This window comes from Euleptes europaea, chromosome 1 (assembly GCF_029931775.1).
Source record: "Euleptes europaea isolate rEulEur1 chromosome 1, rEulEur1.hap1, whole genome shotgun sequence".
NCBI lineage: Eukaryota > Metazoa > Chordata > Lepidosauria > Squamata > Sphaerodactylidae > Euleptes > Euleptes europaea.
The window spans coordinates 90,372,236-90,395,127 of NC_079312.1; the positions used below are offsets into that span (position 1 = coordinate 90,372,236).

A 22,892-nucleotide genomic window follows, 5' to 3' on the forward strand; every position below is an offset into this window, starting at 1 on the left:
CTGTTGAACTGGAAAACCCTTTTTGATATCATTTTTGAAAATAGGGCTGGCATCTGTGGAGGCCTACAACTATAAAACAAATGAGTGGTTCTTTGTGGCACCCATGAATACACGAAGGAGCAGTGTTGGAGTCGGAGTCGTGGAAGGTAAGATCAGCAAACTGCTATTTGAGCCACAGGGGCTTTATTAGGTGTAAAATGGCATCTGAAAAACAATTATGAAACTCAGCTTCTTAAAAATTGTGAGGTAGAATTAAGTGCTCTGTAAAGAAGTCCCTTCTTCGAGCTGCAGTTGGTTACACTCATTAATTGCGGAGGCTTGCTTTTGCTCGTCATGTTTTGGGCATTTTCTTCTTTGTTGTGCTAATATGTTTCACTATCTGACTAACAGTGATCAAGGTGTCCATGCGACTATGAATCCTAATCTATACCATGCAGTACCTCATAAATATTAAACAGTATTTGTAGGGTAATATGATGTACCCCTGCAACCGCTGAATTATAAACAAAAATATATTTATGGAGAATACTATAATAGGAGCATTTGGGGAACATAAATCATAAATGATATAAGCATTGCCATGGCACTAGAGTCTGGGTTCACTGAATGTGAGCTGTGAGTCAGCATTTTACGTTGCTAGCAGCTTTAATTGCTACAGTAGTGGGAAGGGAACACCTCCATCTAGTGTGAAATTAACCTTTCGCCTTCTTGGGATGGGAGGGAGGAGATGTTCTAGCTGGCTCCCCATTTTAGGAACTTGGGTACTTTTGCTTCATTCTGTAAGCTCTCAGTGCTCTTAAAGTCCCATGTCTCTGTGTCTACAGAGAAATCCTAACTATTCCTAGGTAACCACATGCTCAGCCAAATAATTTTTCAGAATTCACCAAAGATCTCCTAGTATGGCGGTTTCCCTAGTGCCTGGGGAGGGTTGTGTGCATGTGTCTTAATGCAAACAGGTAAGGTCCTGTGACAAGTTGAAAACTTCATTCGCTATAGTGAGGTCTTTAAACGATTTGGAATAGATTGGGGAGAAGTTTGTGTTCTCATTGTGTAAGAGGAAAAAACTAGAGCAACAGTTTTCATTAATTAAAGCTTCTTGAAAATTTGTCGCTTAGCAAAAGCTTCTCCATGTGTTCTTGTTCTGTGAATCTGGTATTCAGACTTCTCTGTACTGGTAATGGTCAAGTGAAGCTTTCACACATTTTTGTGACGCAAAGCAGCGATCATGAAATATTTGTTGTAAAATATCTACGTATGTTCTCTTTAAGTGCTCCTGTTAATGTGCAATGGTGCATATTCATTTCTTCTAGGGAAACTGTATGCTGTTGGTGGTTACGATGGTGCATCACGTCAGTGCCTTAGTACTGTGGAGCAGTATAATCCAGCTGCAAATGAGTGGACCTACGTGTCAGATATGAGTACTCGGCGCAGTGGCGCAGGTATTCTATAGTGCAGTCCCCTCTCCCTTCAGCTTTTTGCACATTCAGCATTTGCCATCACTAAATCTCTAAACAGTATAAATTTGTTTCAGGAATCAATAGGCTTCAGGTCACTAGAAAATATCTCTTTGGGGTCTCCGTTTCCTGCTGTCATTCTGGTGGAGATTCATGCATGCTGTAAAACTGAATTCATGCATGCTGTACCAAACGCCAAGTCTTCTTGGAGTTAGGTTGCTGGGAATGTTGCGCAGTATAGTAGTGTATATTTCTTAAAATAGTGACATGAGAGCAATATTAAGCGCACGCTTATTTATTTGAAATATTTTTCTCCGGCATAGCAGGACTCCCGAGTGGCTTATGATGATAAAATCAGACTAGCACACTAAAAACACAGAGCAACAATGAACAAAGAATACACATCGCAGTACCTCACGCACACCTTCTGGCCAGACACTTCAGTCCATGAATTCTGCTATTCACAGTTGGGTAACAGGCAGAGCCTTTATCCAGTAGTAACAGTGATGAGAGTCCAGAAAAACAGAGAGAGGAATAGGGTTGCTAACTGGTCCAGGTGGGAGCTTGTGCCTCTGAAAGACAACAAAGTAGCAAGAAGAGCTGTCTCATCACAATGGCTTACGCCGGCAATGGCTGCATTTGTTGTGGTTGGCAGACAGTTGTATGTTTCAAAGGTATGGGCACCCTGCTAGGACCAGAGAGTCTGCAGTTCTACAGAGGGACATCTGCATGCACACTGGTCGCTGGTGTCACTGGTCTTTCTGAATCTTCACATACTGTCTGCATTGCAGTGGGAATAGGCAGTATCCTTGCGGTGGTTTCCATACAGGGATTGGAATGGAATTCTGGCTGCAGTTTGATTGTGCTGCTGCCCCTAGGAACTGATTGTAGGAAGGATTGTTTATGCCAATACACAGGATACCTCTAAGGGTTTGGTGAAGACAAGTATTGTCAATATATTCCTCCTCTTGTTTGTTATCAATGTTTGTTGATGCACAGTGCTCCTTTTTTGTGCCAGTTATTCTCCTCCCCCGGTACCCCCCGATCTCTCCCCCCAGTGCATGCAAAATGTGCATGTCATAAGGTCAGAGTGATTTCACCCTGTTATATTGAGAGACAGAGTTGAAAATAATGTTAAGAGGTTGCGAAGTAAAATGGGGAGGTTTCTCTTCAGCTTTGTCATGATTATGGGTGGCAGAAGAACTTTCTCATCTTGGCTGCTCATATGACAATTCCACAACACCCACTAAACGAGTGTTCAGCTGAATTAGTGTTCCACTCGAGGTCAAGATAACCACATCCAAAGCAGGTTGGATCCTATGGAGGATTTCCACAGATGGGGGGGGGGGCAGACTTCTGTAAGTGAGAAGTCCAACTTTGTGGATGGAAGTCTCTAGTGGATCCAAGCCAGTATTTGCAGCTACAGTCTGTGCGTCTTCCTTGCACAAATTCCCTTTCAGCTGTGATGACTTGGCATCACCAACCAACAAGGAGGTAATTGTGTGCTTGGCCAGAAGTGTAAGGTGGTTGTGTCCAAAGCCATCTTCTAATGGTTAGTTTAGATTCAGCAGTGAACGCAGTGAGTTGTACTTCTGACGTTCATCATTTCCATGGGCATGGGGGGAGGGGCGGTAGGTTGTCAATTTGGCTCGATTATCATGACACCTGGTTCCCTTTAACTATTAAAGGGCAGTAATACGATGATGTATGATTGTTTGCAAATTCAAGGCTAAGAAACAGCCTACAGGACGGTGTCTTAATGCTTATATATGAGGGTAGCAGTGTCCCTCTTATGTTAAAACTCTGCGTATGTAATTGAAATTTATGGCGAGGGCATTGTCTAACATTGCCAAATAGGAATGGCCTGTGCAGGGAAATCTTGATTAATGGCATGCTCTGCTTTGCAGGTGTTGGTGTCCTCAGTGGGCAGTTGTATGCTACGGGAGGACACGATGGTCCTCTAGTGAGGAAGAGCGTGGAAGTATATGATCCTGGAACAAATACTTGGAAACAAGTGGCCGACATGAATATGTGTAGAAGAAATGCAGGTAGTTGTCATTAATGATGTCTCCACTCTGTCATCCTGTTTTAAGGAGCATTTAGAGATCTGTGCCTTAGAAATGAAGGCAGGTAGGATTGAAAGGATCTGTAAAAAGCAGAACAGTGTCCGAATAGCAAATAAGAACCCAATTATTTTGCTTGCCTGCACTGGCAGCGAGGACTCTAGAATATAGCATATAATGTGATTTCCAGGTAATCTCACTTGTCTTCTTTATAATATGTTTTTAGCTCTTATGCTTGCATAGAAAACATTGAAATGTAGTTCAGATTTTGGCTTCAAAATCATTTATTTGCAAGATTTCCAGCTGCCAGGGAGACTTTTTAAAACCATTGTATAGCTGCCTGCCTCTGACTCCCCTTTCTTCTGTCGCTCCCCCTACCCAGCCCTTCAGCCTTGCCCACGCATTCTGAAATCTGCAACAAAACAAGACAACCGTATCAGGTCATCAGAATAAATTATAAAAAATCAGCAATGTATTTTCTGTCGCTGTCACACTTTGAGTTTCCTTTGTGCATCTAGCCTGAATTCTAGAGTTGCCTAGATTTAAAACAGCTTGTTTTCATCCATAGGCGTGTGTGCAGTCAATGGGCTTCTCTATGTAGTCGGAGGAGATGATGGTTCTTGCAACTTGGCGTCGGTAGAATATTATAATCCCGTCACTGATAAATGGACATTATTACCAACCAATATGAGCACTGGAAGAAGTTATGCAGGTAAGCAGTAAATTGAATCAGGTCAAAAGAGAACATGAGCAGATAACTCCTTATTGTTCTCTGACAGGCACAATGCTGTGGCTCTCGGTAGCGTTACTCTCTCTTTAATGACAGTCCCTGTGACTCACATGTGAAGAGATCCTTTGCCTTTAAAAGACTGCTGTGTGACAAGCAGAAATCTTGTCAATGTCTGTCATTGAAATCCATGCTGCAGAAGTCATGGCTTGGATCCTATGAAAGAGTTCCATGCACACTAGACAGTCTCCCCCATGGAACACACTTTCTCTTCCTCTAGAACTTCTGTTTGTGCAAAGGGCCCATTGACCTTGTGCAAATGGAACTTCTAGCAGAAGAGGAAGTGTGGCCCATGGGAAGGACAACTCTACTTACTTGAAAGGACAATGACCCTTTCTTGCTATATGCACCCCAAAATTGTTATGGGACATAAGTGTGTAATGTGTAAGTTGATACCCCCCTTTTTGATGGCATACTGTGAAAAAACCTAGTCTTGCATTTGAGTAAACGTTATACGGGTGGAGCTCATTCCTAGGATCCAAGCCAAGTCTGTAGGATTTTTGTTTACTGTGTTGCTTGTGCCAGAAATGGGATCAGCAACTCATCTTGTGCGATCCAGAAGTTACAATGCAGGTGAAGGATTATGAGCCTGTTCACCCCCTCATGCCCTTGGGGTTCTCCAATGAGCACAGGTGTGCTCTTTTTTTGGTGGTGGCTCCACAACAACAGGCACAACCTGTTCTCCAGGAATTAACTTGTATTATAAAGCAGCTGCCAAATGCCCACCTAGAAGAACAGCCTTAGAACTCTTGCAGAAAGAAGGCTGTATAGGAGCCCTCCACCCTTCCTGAGGAGGGTGGAGGGCTCCTATACAGCCTTCTTTCTGCAAGAGTTCTAAGGCTGTTCTTCTAGGTGGGCATTTGGCAGCTGCTTTATAATACAAGTTAATTCCTGGAGAACAGGTTGTGCCTGTTGTTGTTATTTTTCTCTCTGATTATTTGGGGGGAGTTACATTTACATTATTTTCTGTCTTCAGGCTAGGATTTTGCAAGCCACTTTAAGTCACTAAGGTTAGCAGGAAAGGCAGCACATAAGTATTTAAATTAATAGATTCCAAAGTTTGATTGACTGTAGTTTGTTAATGTATATTTTATTGTCTTGCAGGTGTTGCTGTGATCCACAAACCATTGTGACACACGTTGAAGTGAATGCAGGGACAAGAATTTAATGTCTGTCTAGCGTGGTGGCTTTTGGAAGATACAGATACCTGACTGTTAGCCAGCACATTGGTATTGTACTTGACGGCACAACAAGTGTATGCTGAGACCATCAACCTTTGCTCAGTGATGGACAGTGCAGCAATGTGAAAGCCCTGCTGTGAACATGTTCCTGAAATAAGATGTTGCTTATTTTTATTGGTGCAATCAGCTGTTTTATGTACAGCCAGGAAACTGAACTGAGTCTGAACTGAATTTCCCAAGTGAAAGGAAATGTCTCTCTATAGCATATGGCTGGGAGAAATGGTATATTGGAATATTTCACTACTGAATGCGTACACACTTACACATTCTAGAAAGCATTTGCCATTTACTTATTACGCCTCCTAGAGAAATCTACTACTGAGACTGGAAAATACTGATCAAAAGAGCCTGGAAGAAATAGATTGGGAGCTCTGTCTTTTACAGTGTATTATGTTTGTCCTGTGTACACATGCCGACTGACTGCTGTAAATGAATTAGTGCACTGAAAGTGTCCATGGAGCAACTTTTCATCCTAGTCACAGAACTGCATTAGTAACAGTGATTTTGTATATTGGGTCAGATAAGCCAGGCAGTGTCTTTTGCTCGGGTGAAAGCGTACTTCAGCTTCCCAAAGACCAGTAACCTCACAAGAGTTCTGTGCTCAGAAGGGGTTTATGACCATTTCAAAATGAATTCTGCTCAAGGCTGATGTTTTAAAGCGGGGGGAGTCGTAATTCTGTGTCTCTCCCCTGCTGCCAGCAGTTCAGAAAGTCCAAAGTCCATCTATTCTTCATGGGCATTTAGGGACCATGAGACTGTATGTTCTGAAATATCAACCAAGTTTGCCACCAATTTCAGAAGCAACCTGAATTCTGTGGCAGATCTGAGATTCTCATCCAGCTCTGAAAACTGCATCAAGCGCCAAGTCTTCTAAGCCCTGGTGAGTGCTGATGTCATCATCACGTGCCAAAGCTTAGGGGCCTCTGAGCAAATAGGACTTCAGAATATCAAGTTGGATGGCCAGCAGACTGTCTGGAAAATAATGTGGTAAATCCAAGTTAAGTGGAATCAACTGAGTCCATTCACCCTCACATACCTCATGCATATTTGGCCTAACATCAGTCGCCCAAGAGGATACCGAAAGCTTGTTAAATCAACCGTATGGATATTTTTCTTACAACTAGTATAGATGCTGCCCTCTTATTCTCCCTCCCCCAAAGTTACTATTGCATATGTGTAAAGAAGCTACTTAGAATCATAGAGTTGGAAGGGACCACCAGGATCATCTAGTCCAACCCCCTGCATAATGCAGGAAATTCACAACTACCTCCTCCCCCACACCTCCAGTGACCCCTACTCCATGCCCAGAAGATGGCCAAAATAATACTCCAGGATCCCTAGCCAATCTGGCCTGGAGGAAAATTGTTTCTTGACCCCAAAGTGGCAATTGGCATTTCCTGAGCATGTAAGATAGGGCCACAAGAGCCAAACACTGATGCAACCCTTTCTGCCCTCCTTCTCATGATCTGCCTAAGTTCACAGAATCATCATTGCTGTCAGATGGCCATCTAGCCTCTGATTAAAAACCTCCAAAGGAGAGCCCACCACCTCCCTAGGAAGTCTGTTCCACTAAGGAACCACTCTGTCAGAAAATTCTTTCTAATGTTTAGCCGGAAACTCTTTTGATTTAATTTCAACCTGTTGGTTCTGGTCCGACCTTCTGGGGCAACAGAAAACAACTCAGCACCATCCTCTATATGTCAGCCCTTCAAGTATTTGAAAATGGTTATCATATCACCTCTTGGTAGTCTCCTCTGCAGGCTAAACATACCCAGCTCCTTCAGCCTTTCCTCATAGGTCTCCAGACCTCTTGTCATCTTCATTGCCCTCCTCTGGACATGTTCCAGCTTGCCTATATTCATCTTAAATTGTGTTGCCCCAAACTGAACACAATATTCCAGGTGAAGTCTAACTAGAGCAGAGTAAAGCGATGCCATCACTTTGTGTGATCTGGACACTATACTTCTGTTTATACAGCACAAAAAGCATTTGCCTTTTTAGCTACCACATCACAATGCTGTCTCATGTATGGTCTATTAAAACCCCAGATCCTTTTCTCACATACTACTGGCAAGACAAGTCTCCCCTATTCTATAATTATGCATTTGATTTTTTACCTAAATCCAGAACTTTACATTTATCTCTGTTTAAATGAGTTTTATTAGTTTTAGCCCAGTTTTCCAGTCTGTCAAGAGCATCCTGTATCCTGGCTCTGTCTTCTACTGTTTTTGCTACCCCTGCCAATTTAGTATCACCTTCAAATTTAATAAGCATCCCCTCTATTCCTTCATCCAAAAATTTATAAAGATGCTGAACAACATGGCCCGGGACAGATCCCTGAGGCACTCCACTTTTCACTCCAAGAGGATGAGAAATAATTAAAAAGCACTCTTTGGGTGTGATCTGTCAACCAGTTACAAATCCACTTAACAGTAATAGGTCTAAACCACATTTTACTAACTTGTCAACAAGAATATTATGTGGAGCTTCATCAAAAACCTTACTGAAATCAAGATAGACAATGTCCACAGCATTTCCCGGATCCAGCAAGGTAGTAACTTCCTCAAAAATGGAAATGAAGTTAATCTGGCATTACTTGTTCTTGAGAAACCCATGCTGTCTCTTCGTAATCACAGCCATCCTTTCTAAATGCTCAAGGACTTTCCCAGATATAGACATCAGGCTGATGGGTCGGTAGTTACCTGGATCCTCCTTTCCCCCCTTCTTGAAGATAGGGACAACATTTGCCCGCCTCCAGTCTTCTGGCATCTCACCTGTTCTCCAAGAATTCTCAAAAATAATGGACAGGCTCAGAAATTACACCCACAAGTTCTTTCAGTACCCTTGGATGCAATTCATCTGGCCCTGAGGACTTAGTTTCATTTAAAGAAACTAGGTGTTTATGTACTACCCCTGTGTGCATCCTGGGCTGTGTTCTCCCTTCATCTTGTGTTCTGCTTATGCCATGATGAGCACTGCTTCCCTTGCAAGAGAAGACTGAGGAAAAGTAGGAATTGGGGAGTTCTGCCCTCTCTTCATCACCTGTTATAGTTTCATTTCCCTGTCCCCGCAGTCGGCCTACCCATTGTTCTTTGTCTTACTCTGAACATAACAAAAGAACCCTTGAACTTCTGTTTTAAAAGAGATTTCTTTAAAAAAAAAACCATATCCAATTACATCTTTACTTACATGTCTAAAACCCATTGTCTTTTCTGTTGAAAACAGTGATCAAACTGGAAATCTTTGTTCACAGAGAAGTTTTAACATTGTTACTTTTGGCATATATAAAACCGACAAGAAACTAGAGTGAAAAAATGAGAAGTGTTCCACTCCTTCTCTCTTTTCCCCATCCACCATATTTGCAAGAGGTATTTTAATTAGAGCACTGAAGTTACTTTCTGATGCATAAGTTAGTTTTTCTCTTAAAAATTTTCAGACCTCAGCAATGAGGCAGAAAATATATCTGGTTGCTTTCAAAAAGTGATGCAAAGGGCATATATCCATTCATTAGATTTTTTAAAAAATGATTCATTTAAAATCTCAGTGCTTCTTCTCATGCTACTTGTTGCACTGAGGCACAAATACCATACTTCAAGATATACTCTAGCATGAACATATAGAAATTACATGTTCCCCTTATAATGTGTTTGAGCATTGTCTGCTAACTGTCTTTTTCAGAGCAAAATGGCAGTTCTTGCAGTGGGTTGCTTCCAGGGGCAGGGGGGAGAGGAGGAATCTTTTCTAAAGACCCTACTTCATCCAGTCCCCATGTATGAGGCTTGGTCTACTCTACACCAACAGCAAAATGAGAAGACTGAATGAAGGGACAGGATTGTGGGCTGCTTGGAGCTTCAGTACATCCATAAAAGTGAGGTGTGCTATGCTGTCTCATTCTTTATGATGTGCTAATTTATATATGCAGCATAAGGGGTATTAAAAAAAGGTGGTTCCATATCTGCACTCAGAATTGGTACAGTCCTTTCCGCGTCCTCTGAAATCTGCCACTTAATTCCCATCTCACCTACATCCTTGACTAGGATCAAACTGCATGCTGCAGGCATGTCAGGTGGTGTGGAGGCCCTCCATGTTATGCCCACAGTCCACCTGGTCATTCACTTTAGATTTCAGAGTTATAGGTGCAGAATCAATGTTTTCACTGAACTCTAGGTGCACAATGTAATGTGTAGTCTGGCACTTGAGGACATTACATATGAGACATCCACCCCATTAATGGTGCCCTTGGAATCAACACATTAAAAGACCATCCTCACCTCATTTGAAGATGTAGGTGTCCTCACAGATGCACATACAGTGACAGTAGATGATCTGCCTGTTTCTCTGGTCATCGAAGCTATATGCCAGTCCTTTTGCAGCCTTGACAGGGAATGCATTTTTGAGCTATACTCTGTGGACTACTGCAAAGTGGTTGTTAGAGGTGCTGCGAGTGTCTTTTGTTCTTATTCTAAAACAGCACCCGCATTTCCATATAGCATTTGGAACAATCACAAAAACCACTGAATGTGCTGGCTGTTCATAAGCAGTCAGGACTCCTCTAAATGGTTTTGTTCTTGACCGAGAGCCACTTATCACTAGCAAATGGTGTCTATCACTCCTTCCATGTGTAAACTTGCAGGGTTAATGCAAGTCAAGTGACCTCATTTTTCAGCTATGCAATATTAATAATTGCTACACAACGAACCAGCTGCAATAGCTTCTTAAAGCGCTTTCGAAGTACCTTACATTGTGTGTGCATTTTTAATGTTTTTACTGTGCCGACTCTGAGCATCTGAGCCAGATCCTTTCAAAGATTGCCTTTTAATAGGGCTTGAAAAATATAACTTTAGATCTAACAGATTTTAATATAGCTATTTTTGTAAGATAGTTCTAAAGAGTTCTTGGATCTTGTTTTATTTTGGTGGCATTATGATTAGCGTCTAATCCTGACACCACGGGCCCAGTTCTCATCAGCCATTTGTGTACGGTGGCTTGTATGTTTCGCATGAAAAAAGAGGGCAAATTGTTTAGTTCCTCTTCAGTTCATTAAAAGAACACTGCAGGACCCAATGCTAACAGTGCACCGTTACCTCTTAATAACATTATAAATTGCTGGAATAAAAAAATTATGTCAATTTTTAATTTATTTTGATCTGTGGCTGTGGTTCAGCTCAAACACCAAACAATGATTATTGTGTATGGTCAAATTCTGTCTATCATTTCTGAACAGAATTGTGCTTTGACACTACATGCTGATGAGAGAAGCTCATCTAAGAATGGGACTAGGTTTGGTTGTCCTGTCAGTATTTTTTATAAGTTTCCTCAGAACACTTCTTTGTTTAAGTTCTGCAAATATTCTTTGATGGAATTTGCTGGGCAGTTTTAGATTTCTTAGATTTCCAAAGGATGGCTTCTTTTGTTCAGGTTAGAGCTCCTTCCATGTATCTTAAGGCATAAACCTAAAAGCTTTGTCCAAAGGTCTGCTTGTGTGTTCATGTTGCACAGGTACATCCAGATGGCTTGAAGACCTTCCTTTTCAGAAGCTTATTTATTTTATTCTATTAACTTTCTATCTCACTTCTGTTGTTTTAACATGCAAACTTCCATCACAGTACTCTGCCAAACAGACTCTTAGTTTCTCTGAGTTCAAAAAGCAATTAGGGGGTATTCAGCACAAGAGCAATGGTAAACTGCCGCTGGCACATATGCGATACTGTATTTTCCCCCAGGCTTCCCTTTCAGTTGCTCTCATAGCAAATCACTCCTCTGCTTTTTGACCTTGAGGGAGTTCAGCAAAGCAACTTGGAGAGGGATGGGTGTGGTTCTGTGAAGTTAGCTTTTGAAAAGGAGGCCTTCATGTGGGCCTTTCGATCTCAGCCCAAAGCAGATGTACATTTGGAGACATACGGATATATTTATACAAAGAAAATCAGAAATGAAGCTATTTTTTGCTGCTCTAGTCTTTTCAAATTAACTGCTCACTGCATTTGAATTTTGTGTTTCATTTGGCTTGAGGAAAGCCAATTTTCAGTCCACTCAGTTCAACTGGATCCTAGATTATATATGACTGTGACACTGGGTAGCACTGCACAGCAAAGCAAGGGGGAATGGAAGTGTTTTTCTCTTCTTCTTTTTTGCACTATTTGTACATTCTGTTACTTAGGAAGTTTGCCAAACAGCTGCATTTGCCCTGAAGCTTACAGGATTTTTTCTTTATACCCCCTCAAGGCAAGTAGAAGTTAATACAATGCAATACAAGTTGGTTCATTTGAAACATCTGTATAGTTTGTGAAACTCTGATTTAAAAAACAACAGTGCTATTTGAATATCACCCTTCTGTTCCACTGTCCTGCAAATTACTGGCTTGGTTTAACAGTGGAAGGGGTAACTCGTCAGTCCTGTAAGAACTGTTGCTATCAGAATATTGCATTGCTCAAAACGTACAGTTGTTTGAGAAATATCGTGCGGGCATAAAAATTCAGTGACACAACTTTTTTTTGTTCCGATCCTAAATTATTTTATTCTTTGTAGAGCGGCAATAAATGCAAAGAAGTTTTATTTGTAAATATATTGTACAAAAATATGTTTTAAGACTAATAAGATTGTAAAGAGTTCTTGGATACACAATTTTAAAAAAATAAAATAGACTGAGATTAAAATGAATAAATGCAGTTGTGATCTATGTACCAATGAAATCAGCGCACTAAGATCCAAGTAAATTTACAGTCTGATCCTGTACATAATTTACTCAGAAATAAAACCAATTTTCATCGCCATTTTCAGCAGATCTTAGAAGCTAAACAGGATCAGGCCTGGTTAGTACGTGGATGGGAGACCACCAAGGAAGTCCAGGGTTGCTAAATGGAGGCAGGCAATGGCAAACCACTTCTGTTTCTCTCTTGCCTTGAAAACCCTAAGGGGTTGCTATAAGTTGGCTGCAACCTGATGGCAGTTTACACACACAAGATTGCAATATTAGTTACATTTTGCAATATTAGTTACATTAGTTTACATATTAGTTACATTACAGTACACATGGCATCCATAACTGTTTGTCTGGTTTTTGCTGTCAAGTCACAGCTGACCTCTGGTGAACCCACAGGGTTTTTAAGGCAAGAGATATTCAGAGGTCCTTTACCATTGTCTGTCTCTGCATATTGACCCTGGACTTCACTGGTGGTCTTCCATCCAAATAGTAACCAGGGTTGACCCTGCTTAGCTTACGAGATCTGATGAGATCGGGCTAACCAGGTCAGGGCATCCGTATGTTATTTCCTTCTACTAGATGCTTACTGCAGTGGGATCAGCCTTGTTTGTGACAGGTCTCTGTTTTCCATTTCAGCAGCAAAGTTTAGATTTCATAGTTTTTTTGCCTTTTCAACAGGAGGTCATCTCTACTCTCCAGCACATCGCATTTTGGTTGAATAAATTCGAGCGAATGAAATTTTTGTGGAGTGTGTTTTGATCCTATCAGAAGTTCTGGATCTATGGTAAATGAAACCATGGCACTGGTAATGGATCTTCCTCCCCCCACTGGCCCAGTTCAAATAACTGATTACACTTCTGATACCATGCAGTTGAATTAGTTTGCTACACTTGATGTTCATAAACAATGTGTATTGTTTGAAGGGTCAAAACTATAAGCTGAGGAGTCAATTAAAATTTACACTGAGCTTTTTTGGAACTGTGGATGGGAGATGTGCATATCATGAGCTCTTAAATAGGGTGTGGTGGCCTGAGGAACTCTGTAGATCATTGTTGCCTGAGGCTGGTCTATAGTGTTCCTCAGTTCTCCTTCTCTTAGACTGGTTATGTGAGTAAAGACCATTTGTGTGAATTTTACAGTGCGATCCTAATTAGAATAGCACTTCTAAACCTTTTGATTTCAATGGGCTTAGAAGGGTGTAACTGTTTAGGATTGCACTGCCATGTAAGGAAGATGAGGAAACCCGAATTAAGTTTTAAGACCCTGATCTATGACATTGTCCCATGAATGCGGTGTAATGGTTAAGAGCGGTGGTTTGGAGCAGTGGGCTCTGATCTGGAGAACTGGGTTTGATACCCCACTCCTCCACATGAGTGGCAGAGGCTAATCTGGTGAACTAGGTTGGCTTCCCCACTCCACATGAAGCCAGCTGGGTGACCTTGGGCTAGTCACAGCCCTCTTAGAGCTCTCTCAGCCCCACCTACCTCAAAGGGTTTCTGTTGTGGGGAGGGGAGGAGAAGGTGATTGTAAGCCGGTTTGCTTCTTAAGTGGCAGAGAAAGTAAGCATATAAAAACCAACTGTTCTTCCTCCTCTTCCTTTTATTCCTCCTCTCCTTCTCCTACTTCCTGATGTGTCAGTAATCTCTTTTCCCAGGGAAACTCAGCATTGTTGGATGAGCTAATGACCTAACCTATACTAAAGAAATTATTTCTGGGAACATATGAACAGCCTTCCTAAATTGGGCTGGCATTCTCTGTGGAGTTAATTCTAGTCTGATGATAGCTGAAGATGTTGAGGGAGGAACAGCCAACAGAAAGTGAACAAATTAGTTTTGCGCAACTTCTAAGGATTGGAGATTTCCAGATGCCCAAATTTCTGCCCCATATTGAAGCTGGGGTAGTAATTTCATTTTTTTAAATGTCAAAGTTGGAGAAACCAGGCAACCTCTACTCTTCTTATAAAATCTAAAGACACCAAGGACAACCATTTCAAGGTTATGCTTCGCATAATCAATATGGGCTATCCAAGGGCCTGACTGATGGAACACCACTCCTAAATATTTAAAACCAAACACCTGTTCTAATGGCGTCTCATCCATTGCCCATTTATACTGCTGTACCCTTCTACTAAAGACCATAATCTTAGTTTTATAATTTATATTAAGTAGATTTATTTTACAATAGGAGCTGAACTCTTTCAGCAGCCTTCTGAGACCAATTTGGGTGCGGGAAATCAATAATGTATCACCTACATAGAGTAAAATTGAGGTAGCCTTTCCACCTACTCTTGCTGGGAAAAAATTGGGATCCTGACTGGTATTCTACCATATTCTTTATGTATAAATTAAAAAGTAATGGAGCCAAGATGTAACCTTGACATACCCCTTTTGAGGTTTTAGCTGATCTAGACAGTTGGCCATAGACACCTAATCTGGTCTTTAAGCTGATGTCTTTAATACGCTCTAACAACCTGTTATCGCTGTTCATGTTAATTAATTTTCTCCACAAATGATATCTTGTGATGCAATCAAATTTGGATTTGAGATCGATAAATGGCACATATAATTGCCTAGATAATCCATTTGAGTATTTATTAATAAGATGTTGCAATAAAGCAATGGTCTAGGGTCAAATGCCCTTGTCTAAATCTAATTTACTCTGGTGCTAACAAATCATTTTCATTTACCCATGTCTCCAGCTTCAGTAGAAGATGTCTTGCATAGAGTTTTCCAATCAAATTCAGCAGACTTATTTGTCTATAGTTAGCCGAATCATTACACTCCTCCTCCATATAAATTGGCACAATAGAAGAGGTCCATTCCTGGGAAAACCTACCAGACCTCCGTATAAGTAAATAGGGCAGCTAAAACAGGTGCCCACCCATCCTGAATAGCTTTCAGCAAGTTGGAAGGAATGGAATTTTCACCTGCGGCTTTATTATTCCTGATTTCAGAAATAAGAGATTTTATTTCAATGGTGGCCACTTTGGTATATCAGTTGACATTATCATGGGAATGTAAACTATGTTATCCTTCTGAGTGAGATTGTTAAATAATTTTTAAAAGCATTATTTCCAGTAGTCCTTAGATACGCAAGAGTCTAGCTCATGGTGTACTTTCCCTCCCAAAGTCACAAGTATGTGCCAAAACTTTAGCATGTCTTTCTGAGTTAAGGCCAAAGCGAGCTCCTGCCTTGTTTCTCTTATTGAGGTAAGGTTCCCCCCCCCCCCGAGTAGACATTTATATTTATTACAGAGCTCAAAGAAGGACTTAAGTAAGCAGTCAATTTGAGTCTGCTTATACACCCTAATAGCACACCTCAGTTGCCTTTTCATATTTGAGCACTCACTGTCAAACCAGCTGTTCTTAAATTGCCCTCTTCCGTTTGATATTCTAATGTTCTTAGTCAAGAAGGGCTTCAAGGATTTAATTAACTCACCATATAGTGTCAGGGCAGCTTCAATGTCTTGCGCTACAATATATATATATATTTTTTACTTAAAGCTCAGGAAATGGTTCACTATCCAACACATGTTGTATTTCATGTTGGAGTGTATAGGTCCATTTCAGCCAAATAATTTCAGCATGGGATACTGATGTCCCGCAGTCCCACAAGACTTCAAAAATACGAACACAGAATAGAAGCAGTTGGTGGTCATGTTCTGGACGTTACCCTACTTCAAAATGCAATATATTATCACAAAGATTAATATATAGTCAATCACACTGGTGCCCTTCTGATTATAATAAGCAAATTCCCCATAGTTATCTCCCTCTATATTACCTTTTAATATTAAAGTTCAGCTTGTTGATCAGTTGGCTGAAAATTACTCCCGGTTTATTAACTATGGGGATCTTTTGTATTCCTCTTGCTGTTATAGAGGTCAACATCATTGCCATTTCTCCTAACCCTTAAAATGCCATTCCCAATGCAGGCATTGAAGTCCCCTAACAATATTACTTGTGCCTTGGGATATTTAACCTCAAAATTACATAGATGTAATTTTCCAAATCAGGCCAACAATGCTCATAACGAAAATGGAGAGGAGTAAAGTGGAACATATAAATTTATAGCCCAAAGTACCTGATCTTTAAAAGTCATAAGACAGGCCATCGCTACATACCCTAAAGGAGGAGGCAATGGTACACTACATTTTAATGACCAGTGTCATTAATGCCTTTGTGTACATTTCCATTTTGAATATTGTGTACCATTCTCAGCCTTTTGGTTGGGCAATCATTCACGATGAAGTTAATCAGTTCTTATCAGGTTAATATCTGATATGTCCTCTATTTGAGGTGGCAAAAGCATATATGTACCACCCAGTCAAACTACACACTTTCAAGACCTATGGATTTCATATGAAGAGAGTTACACATATGTTTAACTTGTCCATTGAGAGTAATGGTCTAAACAGTAACTTAACATTGGCTGGATTGTGCCCTATGTTTCCTTAGGCACCGAAAGTGGATTAATGTGCTTAGTTATATTGCACATTGATCCAGAAGCATGAAAATTGAAATGTGTGAAGAAAATGAATAACAGTTTTAATCTTCTGTAGTATGAAACAGCAGGTAAGTTGTTTGCTCCACACCAGCTAGCATTTTTAAAATTTATTTTCCGAAGTTATTATAGATAAATCTTTCCAGAAGGAACCTCTTAATATATCCAGACTTCTGCAAAAAATAGATTCATTTCCCAACTGTTCATATAATTCATAAAGCCATTCCAGCTCTTTGCTTCATCTACATCAATTTTTGCAAATTCCAAGACCAACCATTTTGATCTGGACATCACTGACACCTTTTCCTCCTAATATTGCTCTAATGCCACTGGTACTACAGAAGATGGTGCATGTGTACACCTTCACAAGAGCACGCCTAACCCAGGTATGGGATATATGTGCCTATGTATAAACAAGTGTGCTTGGAAGTGAACTCTTATTTATATTCTTTATAGTTTGCCTTTCTTGCTGAGACTCAAGGTAAATTACAAAATTTAGCAATGCAATAAGAACAGTAAAAGACATGGCTAGGGTTGTCAACCTCCAGGTACTAGCTGGAGATCTCCTGCTACTACAACTGATCTCCAGCCGATAGCGATCACTTCCCCTGGAGAAATGGCTGCTTTGGCAATTGGACTCTGTGGCATTGAAGTCCTTCCCCTCCCCAAACCCCACCCCCTCAGGCTCTGCCCCAAAAACCTCCCCCTGGTGGTGAAGAGGGACCTGGCAACCCTAGACATGGCGTAAGAAATACAAAAACTTCATTAAAGAAAATAGCATCAGAACTGGTGTAATATGTATAACACACATGAACACAAGAAGCTGCCTCATACTGAATCAGACCCTTGGTCCATCCAAGTCAGTATTGTCTACTCAGACCGGCAGCGGCTCTCCAGGGTCTCAGGTAGAGGTCTTTCACATCACTTGCTTGCCTAGTTCCTTTAACTGGAGATGCCAGGGATTGAACCTGGGGCCTTCTGCATGCCAAGCAGATGCTCGACCACTGAGCCACAGCCCCTCACCATACTTTGTCTAGTTCCCAATAATAACTGAACTGCAGAGTTCTATACCAGCTGGAGTTTCCAGGTTGCCTTTGACGGCAGACCTATGTAGAGTACATTACAAAAGGTCAACCTTGAGATTATTGAGACATGGATCCATGTGGCCAGATCAGCCTAGTCAAGGTAAGGAGCCAACCTCTGAGCTAAATGTAGATGTTAGAAAGCATTTTTTTTTTGCTGCTGAATTAACTTGGTTCTCCAGCAATAATGATGGGTCCAGTAAGACCCCTAGACTCTTAACTGTCAGTGAAGATAAGTTGAACCCTACCATCTGTGGGAAGCACAATGCCTTCCAAGACCTCAGGCTTCCCAATCAGCATCCCCTCTGTCTTGTCAGGATTCAGTTTTAGCTTGTTTGCCTATAACCATTTAATCACAGCAGCCAGGCATTGTTTCGGGACCTAAACAGCAGCACTGGATAATCTGGAAATTCAGAACTGAGTATCGTCAGTGTACTGATGTCGGTATATTGAACAATTTCTCCTAAGGGCTTTACACAGGGATTAAATAGCATGGACAATAAGACTGATCCTTGTTGAGCCCCAGAGGACAAGTTCCACATTGATGGCAACCGGTTTCCAACAGCAACCATCGGAATCCTGTCCATAAGCAATGATCTAAACCAATCCAAAACACATCCCGATACCAACTTTTACCTTTAAACATCTCAGCGAGATGGCATGGTGCATCCTACCAAAAGGAGTAAATAAATACAATAGGAGCAAAAACAAAGGCACAGCCCTTGTCTACATTCAAATGGAGATCATCAACTGAAGCCACTCTGTCCCATAGACCGGCCTGAATGTAGACTTTATGGGGCCTAAAGCAGATGAGTCGTCCAGTAAGACTTGTTCTGTAACCACTGTTTTAATCATCTTGCCCAGAAAAGGCATATTAGAAATTGCACGGTAACTGGCTACCACATTATTCTCTAGTGATGCTTTTTAAAGTAGTGGACAGATAAACGCCTCTTTTAATGACTGAGGAAAGACGCCGTGAGTTGGTGATTAATTTATGATGGATGGTTGGGATCTTGGAAAGAAAGAGAAAGCAGGAATAGGTTTTTTAACAGTAGAAGAGAGGCATTTTTCCCCCACCCAGGGAAATAGGAAGAGGGGGTCAGTAATAAATGGGAGACTGCCAAAGCTGGGGCTGGCAGCGGGAGAGTTTCAGGGATGGAGAGGAGGAGTGGGTCAGCTGGAGAGGGGAGACGGACTAAAGGAGAGTCCATGAAGGATGGAGAATCCTCAGGGCTTTCTCCGGAAGGTGGAGGGGAGAGAGAGATGGACAGCTGAGTGGTGGTCAGCCAGGAAGGAAGGAGGGAGCTGTGGAGTGCCTGGGAGTGAGTTTCTTAGGGGGAGGCTAAGTGAAGTCTAGAGAAGGTGGAATGAAGACCCTGATCTTGGAATGTGAGCTCAGTCTTGCTGCTCAAATTTAGTAGTTTAGTTGAGGAGGTTATTCTTTGGGGGAAACTGACCTCATTTGAGGGGACTGGGGTCCCTGAAACTCAATTGTTGTGGGCTTTCTGCTCCTGTGATTTGAGCAGAAGGGTAGGGGTTTCAACACTGATAGCCACTTTGGTGTTAAGGTTGATCAGCTGAGGAGATGGCCCTATCTTTTGTTATTTAACCCAGAAAAGGGGATTTGCTTGCCCTATGGTTTAGGAATTTTCTCAAATGTTTAAGAATGGGGTTTCAATTATTATCCTGAGTAATTGTTTTGCTGATAATCTCAGCAGGCCACAATACAAGTTTTATGGCAGGGAGTTTCTAGGTGTGGTGTGATGGTTAGGAGTGGTAGACTCTGATCTGGAGAACTGGATTTGACTCCCCACTCTTCCACATGAAGCCTGCTGGGTGACCTTGGGCTAGTCACAGTTCTCTCCGAACTCTCTCTGAGCTCCATCTACCTCACAAGGTCTGTTGTGGGGAAGGGAAAGTGATTGTAAGCTGCTTTGAGACTCCTTAAAGTTAGAGAAAAGCAGGATATAAAAACCAACTCTTCTTCTTCCTCTTCCAGTGACTACAGGATAATTTATCTGAAATTTCACTACCAGTGAAAGATATTCATAGGGCGAAAATGCATGGTCGCTTTAGCCTCCTTTATTCCCTGTTTCAGCCAGGATTCAACCAGGATCGAACGCATGCGTTTCTCCAAACGTGCAGGGAATAAAGGAGGCTAAGGTCAAAAACGCATGGTTGCTTTATTCCCTGTTTCAGCCCGGATTGAATGCACGTTCGGCGAAAACGCATGTGTTCGATCCTGGCTGAAACAGGGAATAAAGGAGGCTAAACGACCATGAATTTTTGCCCATACAAGCCCTCTTCTTTATTCAGATTTGTCAATATTTTTATAATTGAGACAATTCCCATATGTTTTATGCAACAGTTCCTCGCAGTGTCATAACCCTCTCACTTTACCAAATGGCCTTAAACTCCTAAAAATAAAATGGAGCACTTTCAGGGGTGAACCCATGGCAGTGCCCAATGAGATGTCACAGAGAATGATGTCCCAATGACACTGTGCTCTGGACCTCATATGCCATTCCACTGATGTTATATGAGGTTCAAAACACAGCCTCATTGGCACCGTATTGACTATGATACTATGACCTTGTGAATGATGTCTTTATTATATGAACCACCAAATCTTGTGACTGAAACATGTTCTGTAGCTCCCATTCAGTGAAAATACCTGAAGAGCCATATAGTTTCATTTTAACCATTGAAGCAAATGGAGGTTTATTGGAACTTAAATTTATATTCATTCCAAGCTGTCAATAGTAGTGATGGTACTAGCTGCCAATTTAATATGTTTGCCTGATTTCTTAGATCAAACCAAAGCAGTTACAGTTGCTTCTGTTAATTTTTTAAAAATTTGACAGCTGCATGATTTTTATTTTTGGGATTTAATTTTTGCGTAGGTCTTCCAAGGGGTGCTGTGCAATTCTTCAAGTCTTTCCCCTTCATTTTTCCCAGGTGTCATTTTCAATGCTTTGCTCTGTCATGCCTGTATGTTTTGTATCTAATTAAGTTTGTAGTTTGGGGGGCATATAGCAATTAGAACTAACAGCAGATTAATGAATGTTCCACATCACTCAATTAGAAGGTAATCAATCTAAAACTCTAATAACTTCTCCAGTGAGAATCCTCCTCATTCTCTTGTTTAGAGGTGGCAGCAAAAGAATGACTGACACTAAAATAAGGGTAAGAAAATTTGGCCTTGGAAACTGCCATCTAAAATCAGACACTGGAGGTCACTGTAGCCTAATGGAACAATACCTTGAGGAACAGATGCTGCGACTAAAAGCCTTTCCCCTCAAAAGACCTTTCAATATTTGCAGAAATTTGAATGCTGGCTTCTAATTGAGGGTTAGCATAATAACCTTCACTAGAATTATCATTTTTACACAGACCAGGTTTTCTTTCTTTCTTTCTTTCTTTTTTTTGGGGGGGGGGAGATATGTTTTCCACAACTGGTTCTAATGTAGGTTAACTTGCAACATGAATTATGTTTCAGAAGGTGAATTATATAAGAACACACACATACACATGAAGCTGCCTTATGCTGATTCAGACCACTGGTCCATCAGAGTCAGTATTTTTTACTCAGACCGGCAGTGGCAGCTCTCCACGATCTCAGGCGAAAGTCTTTCACATCACCAACAACGTGGCCCTCTTAACTGGAGATGCTGAGGATTAAACCTGGGACCTTCTGCATGCCAAGAAGACTCCACCACTGAGCCACAGCTCCTCCCTGAAGTACCTTGCAGAGCTGTGCAGAGGTGTCAATACCACTGCATGTATTCCAACTTTTCAATTGGCTAAACAGGAGGAAAAGTCCTGCTGTTGACTTTTTCATCCCCTGTCAGGAGGTCAAGATCAAGTATTCTTGTTACTGAAGCTACTAAGTATTCTCTCTCCAGTGCCCTTTGCCCATAGTCACACTACCTACCCAGCAAACACCTTTGCAGTGGGAAGACTGAGGACATGTGTGCTTAAATGCTGTGGAAGCTTGTGAGTAAGAAAATAATCTACGGATGCTGATACAAGAAGAAAATGCATTATGTCCCTATGCACATGCATGCAGTCTAACTTGAGCTGAGCCAAAATCCTAAATTCCTAACTTGGAGGTAATAAGGCTGTTTTTTTTTTTGAAGGGTATCAAGCTGATTTATGGTCCTTATACATTATTATTCATAAGTTATTAATTGTGTTTGCCATTATTATTATCCTCAATACACATTATTTTTCATCATCAGGAAACATTATTTCATTAGGGTTTTATCCTCTTGAGAATAGCCCTATTGGGCAAGTACTTCTCCCAATGGGTCACTGCCTGGTAGTGTTGCTAGGATTGCTGTTTCTATTATGTGGTTGTTTATTATCTTCTTCTAAGTGGTAAGGCTGTTTTAGGGCACAGTGGAATGCATGGAGGAGGCAGCAGATTCCTCCTTTGTTGCAGTGTTAAGAAGGCCAGCAGAGCCTAAAGCACCCACAATCATTACTTGTGGATTCCTTTTAAACCATGGAGATGGGTACCTAGGAATACAGCCTGCAACCAGGGAAGGGGGGTGGAGCTGGAGAGGTGGATGTCACTGCAGGCACCCAGAAATAACAATCATGGCTTTGGGAAAGAAACAGTTGTACAAAGAAGTTACAGTGTGTGTGTGTGTTAAGTGCCATCAAGTCCCTTCCAACTCATGGCGACCCTATGAATGAAAGTCCTCCAGAATGTCCTTTGACAGCCTTGCTCAGATCTTGCAAACTGAAGGCTGTGGCTTCCTTTATTGAGTCAATCCATCTCTTGTTGGGTCTTCCTCTTTTCCTGCTGCCCTCAACTTTTCCTAGCACGACTGTCTTTTCCAGTGACACTTGTCGTCTCATGACGTGACCAAAATACGATAGCCTCAGTTTAGTCACTTTAGCTTCTAGGGTCAGTTCAGGCTTGATTTGATCTAGAACCCTCTGATTTGTTTTTTTGGGCAGTCCACGGAATCCGTAACACTCTCCTCCAACACTACATTTCAGAGGAGTCTATTTTTTTTCCTGTCAGCTTTCTTCATTGTCCAGCTTTCACACC

At 41.4% G+C, this 22,892-nt stretch overlaps 1 protein-coding gene across 1 annotated transcript in view; it reads left to right on the forward strand.

Moving 5' to 3' along the window:
• Nucleotides 1–5,545, forward strand: part of KLHL3 (kelch like family member 3) — a 40,846-nt gene extending 35,301 nt beyond the window's left edge. The window contains exons 10-14 of the mRNA XM_056854830.1: nt 45–146; nt 1,311–1,439; nt 3,362–3,502; nt 4,086–4,229; nt 5,409–5,545. Coding sequence (XP_056710808.1) covers nt 45–146; nt 1,311–1,439; nt 3,362–3,502; nt 4,086–4,229; nt 5,409–5,437 — 545 coding nt within the window. The 3' untranslated portion in view covers nt 5,438–5,545. The remainder of the gene's footprint in view (nt 1–44; nt 147–1,310; nt 1,440–3,361; nt 3,503–4,085; nt 4,230–5,408) is intronic.
• The last annotated feature ends 17,347 nt before the right edge of the window (nt 5,546–22,892 follow it).